The 9079-nt window shown below is 52.5% G+C and overlaps 1 protein-coding gene and 1 long non-coding RNA gene across 2 annotated transcripts; one reads left to right on the top strand and one right to left on the bottom strand.

Annotated features, from left to right (window-relative positions):
* Positions 1 to 673: 673 nt before the first annotated feature.
* Positions 674 to 9076, bottom strand: enc1 (ectodermal-neural cortex 1). Its single transcript, XM_028971145.1, has 4 exons — positions 8887 to 9076; positions 7689 to 7988; positions 5776 to 7297; positions 674 to 1080 (listed from the first exon to the last, which is right to left on the bottom strand). Exons 2-3 carry the CDS (start codon positions 7980 to 7982, stop codon positions 5816 to 5818), a joined length of 1776 nt encoding a protein of 591 aa, XP_028826978.1. The 5' UTR covers positions 7983 to 7988; positions 8887 to 9076; the 3' UTR covers positions 674 to 1080; positions 5776 to 5815.
* LOC114785228 (uncharacterized) lies at positions 2792 to 5357 on the top strand. The gene is made up of 3 exons (XR_003749031.1): positions 2792 to 2919; positions 3006 to 3189; positions 4401 to 5357. It is a non-coding gene; the product is annotated as an uncharacterized LOC114785228 (long non-coding RNA).
* Positions 9077 to 9079: the final 3 nt, after the last annotated feature.

The following is a 9079-nucleotide window of genomic DNA, read 5'->3' as shown; positions in this document are numbered from 1 at the left end:
TCCTGAAGACGCATAAAAAGCAAGCCGGTACACACGACAGGACACGCAAACAAGGACGTAAAGGTTCTGTACAGTTACTGCACAGTCTGTCATCTGTTGTCGTTAGACGCTGGGACAGAGGGAGTCACCTTCAGTCCCAAACTGGCCGTTTTTCTGAGGGGGGCAGTGTCCAGGACAGCATGGCAGACCCCTACCCCGTACCCCCACACGCAAGGACACGCACATGCACAACCCAGCTGGTGCTAAATCTCTAGAGCGTAAGCAAGTCCAATGTTGGCAAAATGCTCCTCCCTGGTAAAATAAAAAAAATAAAAAAAACACTATCTAGCCAAGCGAGCACGCAGACACCATCTGCTCCAGTAAACTGCCTGTCTGCAGGGGGCTGGTGAGAAGGTGACTCGTCCAGTTCTCCCCGTCTCCTTGTGTGTGAGCCAGAAGAAAAGTGGGTAAAAAAAAAAAAAAAAAAAAAAACCCTCTCTGGGGCAGATGTGCGTTTTTAAATAACCAGAGGGTATGGAAGAAAAAGAGAACATCTGAAACCAACATGCTAAAGAGCCCAATCCCAACATTCTCCTGCTTCCTCCAGACAGTTCATCCTTCATGCAATATACAGTACTCAGCTTCCTGTATATAAGGCTTTTTTTTTTTGGGGGGGGGGGGGGGGGGGGGGGGGGGGGGGGGGGGCATATCTCTCTCCTGCTATTGGGTTCTCAATCACAAACGCTACAGATGATGCAAATACAGGTGGAAAGGGCCTTCGGCGCTTGAAGGTGATTGGTCTTCTAGGGAGCGAGCAGCTGTTGGTTTGTTTGACTGGCACGAGGGACTATTATTTGGCTAATCCCCCTTATGAAAAACAGTGCATGACATCATTCTGTACAGACATCCTTTTTTTTTTGTGAAAGAGAAAAAAACTATTCAAAGTGTCTTTGTGTGTTTGGAGCATTGCAAGAGAAAAGGAAAGAAGCCTGGCTGCAGGTTTGTGCCATTTACAGTTGAGGGGGAGGGGTGTTTTAAAGTGTGCTTCTTCACATTTTTGAAATCCAGTAGACAATGACACGACAAGAGCAGAGGGCGAATCTGTGGAGAGAAAAAATGAACAAACGTTAGTCCCATTCAGAAGATGAATGAGCATGGGAGAGCTTCAGTCAACGTGAAGAAGTACAAGCCAACGGCAGTGAACTAGACCCACATGCACAGATAAAATTCCCTCCCTCGTCTCTGATGGCACCATTTGTTCCCTCTCAGCTTTGGGGGGGAAAAACAAAAGGAGTGAGAGGCCAAACAGTCCCACCTGTGGCAATGCGGACATGCTTAACATCATGCTGATGGGCTCAGGGTCTAGGGGAGCCAGTCCCAAATGACAGCGCCATGGCCGACCCCCATATCAGCTCAGAAAGAGCCTGTTGTGCTTATAAATCCAAGTTGCAGGGCACAGCATCATTTTCTAGTATTTTCTTTTTCTGATAATCTGCATGGAAAATGTTGTTTTGCATAATTGAAAACAGTCCTCTTACTTTTCGGTCTTTGTAAATACACAGCAAGCAAAGCACACAGTGTACACAACAAAATGTGTCCTCTGTATTTAACCTTTAGTGAGCAGTGGGTGGCCATGAAAGGCGCCCGGGTAGCAGGTGTGTGGGGACGGTACTTTGCTCAGTGGCACCTCAGTCGGGTCAGGATTCGAACCGGCAACCTTCTGATTACGGGGGCGCTTCCTTGGCCGCTAGGCCACCACTGTTGATTACTTATTGTGAGCTACGTCTTGCTGAGGACATTTCATTTTTAATGCCTGTCCCTTCATCTATGTTTTTTTTCAAGGAACGCGCACACTAATTTGATGAGAATCCAGTTTTTTCGAAGGCATCTACAGCTAGTCACCGGCTTTGAGCCACTCTTTGAATAGCCACGTTGGGGGAACATGTAAAGAGAAGCAGCCCCTCACCCACACTGGCTCCTAGAACTGAGCCAAGGGCCATAACCCCCACCCCACACGACACCTTCCACTAAGCTTCAAACTAGTCAACTGGTAACCTGCCTCATACTGCTCATCCCAGCCTGACCATGTACACTAGTGTGAAAATCCAACGGAGCAGAAGGATTAGTAATTAAAAGTCGTCTGGCTCACCAGCATTTTTCACGGCCTGGAGAGGGCCCACGCGTAACGCCGGTCTCATATCCATTTTAGAAAACAGGTCCCCCCCCTCCTCCTGCGCCTTATCCCCTTTCCCTCCCAATCCCCCTATCCCTGTCCAGCCTCCGGCTACAAGTATGGACAGAATCGTTCGGGGAAGCGCCGCGGCTGCCTTTATTTCCCCCCACGAGAACGGAGTGTGTCAGAGTCACCCAACCCCCCCGCAGCCGGGGCTCAATGCGGTCTCGCAGAACCGATTTCGCATCGCAAAAGGGCGAGCTGGTCCCGCAGTCACAGGCAAAGAGCAAATTCTTACCGGGTCTTTATTTAAAAGAAAGAAATTTCATTTGAAAAAAAAAAAAAAAAAGCGAGGATGAGCTGGAAAGGCTGGGAGAGAGACCACCAACCACCCGCACCCGAACCGTTAGATAGACAAAGGCTGCACAAGGCTTGGCTTTAAGACAAAGCACCTTTTGAACCATAATCCCCTTTCAGAAATCACCATGGAGCCTTTTTTTTGTGAATGAAGCGTTGCTAAGACTAATGAGTCCGTATCTCCCCCCCACCCCACATCAGCAGCCCCCCCATCGCTGTTTTAAATGTGGATGTTGGGAGTAGAATCTTGAATTTGTCAGTTAAGATTAAACAGTGTGTGGCGAGAAGCGTTCTGTCGAGCGAAGGCTGGGTCTCGAAGCGTGCCGTGTTTATGCGTCTTTCTGCTCCAGTGAGTAAATGAAAAGTGTGTGTGTCCATTTAAAAAGACAAATGTGAGAGCAGCGAAAAAGGTAGGTTCTCTCTAAATCATCGGGATTTTTGGTTATTGTTGGTGAGTAATCTGTGTGTGTGTGTGTGTGTTTTAATGAATCTGAAGGACAAACAGACCCATCTGTGGGAGGGTGGTGCAGCCAGATCCCAAGGGGTGAGTAAACATCGCGAAAACACTGTGAAGAGCGAGGAACGATGGAGTCCGTCCTCTCCTCCCAGAATGTCCCCCCTCGTCCTACCAGCCCCCCCCCGAGTGTCATGGTGACCTCATTGTCTCCTCTGGACCCCTGGTAAGTCCACTTCATTGTTGTTTAAAAGCATGGGAATAGTTACCCATTGAAAAAAGTGACCGGCTGTGTTGGGGGGGGTGGAGTTGGTGCTTTGAAATTTACTGCCCGTGTCTTTCTAGGTGGGCAACATTCCACTCGCGGGCCGTGGGGCTCGCCCTGCCCTCTTGTACCAATGGGAGGCTTTAAATCCCACTCGCCAATGAATGGGAGACCACGGGGGCTCGGGAACGGCTAAAGTTTTCAGGGAGGTCACTATGGTGCCTTTGCCGTTTAAAAAAGCAGCAGTTTTGGTGATTTGTTACAGGGTGATTTTGCCCTGGGGTCCGTCAGTAGACCCTCATTGGTGGTCATTTAAATGCATTTATTTTTCCTTGACTTTTTTTTTTTTAACGCTCTAATTTAGCACAATGCATCTTGTCCTTTTAAGTCATCTGGCCCACTGTGACACTCATTACGTTCTCATGGGGGAGAGGAACCATGACAGATGAAATAATAAGAATTGGGATCTCACCCCATTCATTAACCTCTAGGCCAGATCTGCGAAGAAATGAGAAAATAGGAAACCGGCGGCAACATTCGGCCCTTGGCCCATTACTCTGTATCCGTCCCCTCGGCTCATCTCCTCCAGGACGGGTCCATTTCAGAATGGGTGTGTGTGGGTGTTCCATTGTCACAGGCCAGGTTTAATATAATGGCAGCAAATAAAAACTGCTTCCCTGTGCGATTACAGCGCATATCAGCTATTCCGCTCTCCCTCGCTCGCCCACCCGCCAGGCAGAGCGCACCGCGTGTGTGTGTGTGTGTGTGTGTGTGTGTGTGTGTGTGAGAGAGTGTAGGGGTGTGCACGTTATAGTTAATGCTTTCTGGCATGTGGGTCCATGCGCATGAGTAAGTGTAGACGCTGGTGTGCGTGTGTGTGTGTTCTTGGTGACACACGTAACGTGTGAACGCTTATCTGAGGATGACATAAAGAAACGCATTTCTATTCCACTCTTTCCTTCTCTCCTCATCACTCGCTCTTCAGTGTGTCCATCCTGGCCAACCTCGCGTTCACCCCATGAGAAACGGTGCAAATTTATCGCCATGAGCAGCTGGTGTGACCTATATGATTCGGAAAAGTAGTTAAATGCCATGTTCCACATTTCTCTTTCCTTTTGTTCTATCCATCTTTCATAACACCCTCTCATCATTTCCTTATCCCCATTTCTCAGGATACAGGCAAGGATTTTACAACATAAGAGGCAGAGATTTCCCGACTGGACCGTTCCCAGAGCTGCGTTTCCGCCTTTCAGTGAGATACACTCCTTACTGCCCCCCTCTCTCTCTCCATTCCACGGACCAATATCCCCCTCAGGGACAATAAAAGTATTCTATTCTGTTTCAATTACCCTCCGAGCTAGAGCTCACACAGCGTGCTCATAACTCACAAGGCCTTCCCCAGTCTCCCCGTGAACACTTTACTGCTGAAATCTCATTTACAACTTACAACATCCCAGACGGATGCACAGATCTGAACAGGCCCCTCGATCGGGACGAAGAACAGTGTCAATCAAAACCAGTCCAGTCCTGCTTTAATGCAAAGAGCTAAAAGGTCACATAAAATGATGACACTGTGCACACACCACAATATTCTCTATAACAAAAGAACTTAACACACACACACACACACACCTCTTGTTACAACCACGAACATAGCGCCGAGTTCAAAACCCGGGGTGTGGAGCGGACGGCTAAACGAAGAGTAATGAATAAACGAATTTCAGGAATTAGCCGACGCATAAAAAGAAAAACCGAGCAGCGGAGTGCGTGATTAGCATTTGGGGCACGACGGCCGCTGTCCTTAAATCACCGTCCAATCTAATTACTCCATCGATACTCAATTTGGCCTTGATTTAATAGGGCCTTTGTCCTTGTAAACAGGGTGAGGAAAGAGACCAAATGAGATTTGTCCACCAGCTGCACTTGTGCAACCGCGTACATGTATAAATCAGACCGGCGCTGCCCGCCAATCTTCCTTCGACAAAACGAAACCGGATAATTACGCAAATATAATCAGCAGCGGCCTCTTGACTTATTGTCGCTCATTAGCACTTTTGTTGGTTAATGGGTCTGAAGCCAATTAAAAGGAAATTAAGCGAAACAAAGGCCTTGCTAAAGGAGACACGGACCTCAAGAGGGTTTTGCGACATTGGATGGGGGGGTTGCGGGGTTGTTGTTGTTGTTGTAATAGATTCGGGTCACATTACGTTTGTTAGTTGTGCTCAACACTCCGATGGACATTTGTGGCACCGGCATCTGAATAAGAATCGGATATTATTGCGAAATACTTGAGCGGCCGTCAGATTTGGGGTGGTAGTAGCCTAGTGGGTAACACACTCGCCTATGAACCAGAAGACCCAGGTTCGAATCCCACTTACTACCATTGTGTCCCTGAGCAAGACAGTTAACCCTGAGTTGCTCCAATGGGGGACTGTCCCTGTAACTACTGATTGTAAGTCGCTCTGGATAAGGGCGTCTGATAAATGCCGTACATGTAAATTTGCCCGGAATTTGTGGGAAAATCGCTCTGTGCCAATGAACTCGTACCTCATCCGGGGACGGCCGGGTTTTTCCCAGCATGCATCGCTCAGGCCGGTAGGTGTTTCCAGGTGCTGACGAACGCGGTGGGTATCAGAGAGTAGGGTACCGTGGTGATGCTGTTCCAAGCGTCCAGGGTGGGATCGTAGCAGTCCAGCGTTTTACACCGCTGCGTGCCGAAGTAGCCGCCGACCACGTACAGTTTATTCCCCGAAGCCACCGCCTGGCAGCTCATGCGCTTGGCCGTCACGTCGCCCACCTTAGTCCACTGGTGGTTCTCGCTGCTGAACTTGTAGGCCGAGCACGCGGAGAACTCCGTGTCGCCGCCCATCACGAAAATCTGGTTGCCGAGCACCGCGGCGGCCGTGTACCGCCACGGCTGCGGGCACGAGGCGGGGACCGTCCAGCGGTTCTCCAGCGGGTCGTAGCACTGCACCTTGGGGAGCTTGTCGTGGGCCACGCTGGTGCCCCCGAAGGCGAAGAGCTTGAGCTTGACGCTCACCACGGCGGCGTTGCTGACGCCTTCGCGCAGCGGGGCCACCATGCTCCACTTGTTGGCGGCGGGGTCGAACTGCTCCACCTGCTTGAGGGAGACGGACGGGGAGGCGGGCAGGCAGCCGGTCGCGGCCGTGTGGCCCCCCACCACGTACAGGCAGTGCCGGAGTTCGGCCGAGCCGTGGCCGAACCGTGCGATCAGCATGGGGGCGGCTTTGGACCACTCCTCGTGCAGAGTGTCGTACACCCAGACATCTTTGGACACGCCGTTCTCCGAGCCTCGTCCGCCGGTCACGTACACCTTGCAGCCGATGGCGCAGGCGCTGAACTCCTTGCGCGGGCTGGGGATGTCGGCTTTCGGAATGATTTCCTTGGCCTTCTGGTCGACCAGGTACAGCTTGTCGCACATGAAGGTGGGCCCGCCGAGCAGGAAAAGGGCGTGGCTGGTCTTGCGCGGGCGGGCGCACAGGCTGTTGACCACGCCGTCGTTCTGCAGGATCCTCAGCTTGCACCGGATGGCCTCGTCCACCAGCTCCTTGCTCTTGGCCTGGGCGTTGATGAGCTCCTCGGTGGAGACGTTCTCCATGAGGAAGATGGCGGGCAGCAGGGCCAGGCGCACGGTGCGCAGCAGCTCGGGGAGGTGGCAGTGGCGGCGGTCCAGGTCGTAGTTCACCCAGTTGAGGGCCGACTCGTACACCAGCCTCTCGTCCTCCGTCTCCAGCTCCTCGTGGGACAGCAGCTGCGCCAGCATGTCTTTGGGCAGCTGCAGGAACTCCTCGGTTTTGCAGATGGCGGGGAAGTTGCTGAGGCACATGCCCCAGGACAGCTGAGAGAGCTGGGCGCACTGGTGGGCGTCGGACAGCAGCAGCATTCCCAGGCAGTTGCTGGGGTGCAGGTTCTTCTCCAGAAACTCGGCGCAGGCATCCCGGATGTCCTGGAACTCGAGCATGTCCCCTGCCTCTAAAAGCGACTCGGCGTTCTCCTCGTTTATGACCACGCGCGAGGAGTACGCGTAGTCCAGAAGCAGCTCCAGCACCTGTTCAGACAGACAAGCAGATCGATGGGCTTCAATTGTCCCAAACCAATGGAAACAGAAAATGATTCGGCATTGGCTAAAACCAAACCATTGGGTTAGTGGAAGAAGACAAATAATAATAATAATAATAATAGTGAAGTGATACACAACAGCACATCACACGGTGCACACAGTCAAATTTGTCCTCTGCATTTAACCCATCACCCTGAGTGAGCAGCGGGCAGCCATGACAAGCGCCCGGGGAGCAGTGTGTGGGGACGGTGCTTTGCTCAGTGGCACCTTGGCGGCTCGGGATTCGAACCGGCAACCTTCCGATTACGGGGCCGCTTCCTTAACCGCTAGGCCACCACTGCCACCTGTGTGAGGAAGACGGTCTCGGCAGCGACGGTACCTCCGGGTGGATGGAGTCCCTGAAGTCCACCTCGCTGGCCTGGCTCTCGCGCAGCCCGCCGCTGAACATGGCCTCGAAGTAGCGGCTGCACGCGGCCAGGACGGCGCGGTGGCAGGGGAAGGAGCGGCTGCCGGCGTGCAGCAGCACATCGGTGAAGAGCTGCTGCTGCCGCAGCGCGTTCAGGTGCATGAGCACGTTGTCGGCGTAGGACGACTTGTGGAACAGGTAGATGTTCATGGAGCCCGTGCTGGCACGGGACTTCCGGTTCTCATGGACGCAGACGGACATTTTCATTGAATCCTGGGAGGGAGGAAAAAACATCAACAGGTTTCAGCCACGAGGTTTCTACAGAGTAGGAAAATCTGCAGAAGAAGAAGCAGGGACAACCCGGGGAAACGTGGCGAGCGGTAAATTCTGTAGTTTAATCACGTTTAACCGCCAGGAACGCGGGAGACTCTAAACATTCCCAGGTGCTCACATGCGGAACACGGATTTATAAAAAAAAAAAGGAGGAAGCAAGCAAATAAAAAGAAAAGAGGAAACTTTCAAAAGTCGACATCCGCTCTCCGATATCTGCCGAAATAAATACATTTCGGGGGCGAAGGGCAGGGCGCGTCCGCCATCTGTCCGGCCGCACTCGAACCCCCCGATCAGTCGCCATTTCCCATGTAACCGATACGGGAGGCGCTCGGTCCCGGCCGGCCGCCGGCGTCCCTCCGGGGCCCGCGGGCGACGCGCAGCCTCTCACCTCGCCGAGCGACGCGGGGGGGTTCGGTCAGCGCCATTGATCCGCCGCGCACGACGCGTGTTCCACCGTCACGGCTCGATTCTACGAAGAACGGAGGTTGCTGTTCGTAACACGGCGAATTATGATTATTAAAAAAAAAAGATGCACGTGGCTTATAACGTACTCGTCACATCGCCACATCGTCGTAAACAGCGAGCGAATTTGGTTGACAGTGCGTGTGCGTGTACGTGGGGGCTAGACCAGGCGTGTCCCCGCGCGGATCGCCTCCACGGTAAACACTGGCACGCACCTTGACACCCACAAACTTCTAAAACGGAACAATTTGAACTGAACGCAAAATCCCCCCGATTAGTTGTTTTTTTTTTCATTAAGTTTGCAATAATCGCGGCGAGTCGTGTTTTTATTTGCGCGTAAAACAACAACCCAAAAAAAGAAAAAGTCTTTATTTACCTGTTTGGGTGAAAGCAGGAGTTCAACTCTGTCCGCGTTGCTGCTGCTCGCACATCCCAGTGTGGCACCGGGCGCGCTGACAGTGGCTCCCGGCGCCGCGTCGCTCGCGTGGGGCTTGCGGTGGAGTCGCGCGTCGCCGCGCCGCGTCGCGTCGGGGGTGCGCGGGGTGACGCTCGCGTCTGTGCGCGCAGCT

This window comes from Denticeps clupeoides, chromosome 3 (assembly GCF_900700375.1).
Source record: "Denticeps clupeoides chromosome 3, fDenClu1.1, whole genome shotgun sequence".
NCBI classification, from domain to species: domain Eukaryota; kingdom Metazoa; phylum Chordata; class Actinopteri; order Clupeiformes; family Denticipitidae; genus Denticeps; species Denticeps clupeoides.
Note: the sequence above shows the minus strand (reverse complement) of the source record. Positions and strands in the feature narration are given on the sequence as shown.

What these genes read in the sequence shown, in the direction of transcription:
- enc1 (XM_028971145.1), bottom strand. Translation starts at nt 7,982, where the DNA reads ATGAAAATGTCCGTCTGCGTCCATGAGAACCGGAAGTCCCGTGCCAGC. An exon ending in GGGACTCCATCCACCCGGAG is followed by an intron (nt 7,298 to 7,688) that starts GTACCGTCGCTG and finishes CTGTCTGAACAG; the next exon opens with GTGCTGGAGCTGCTTCTGGA.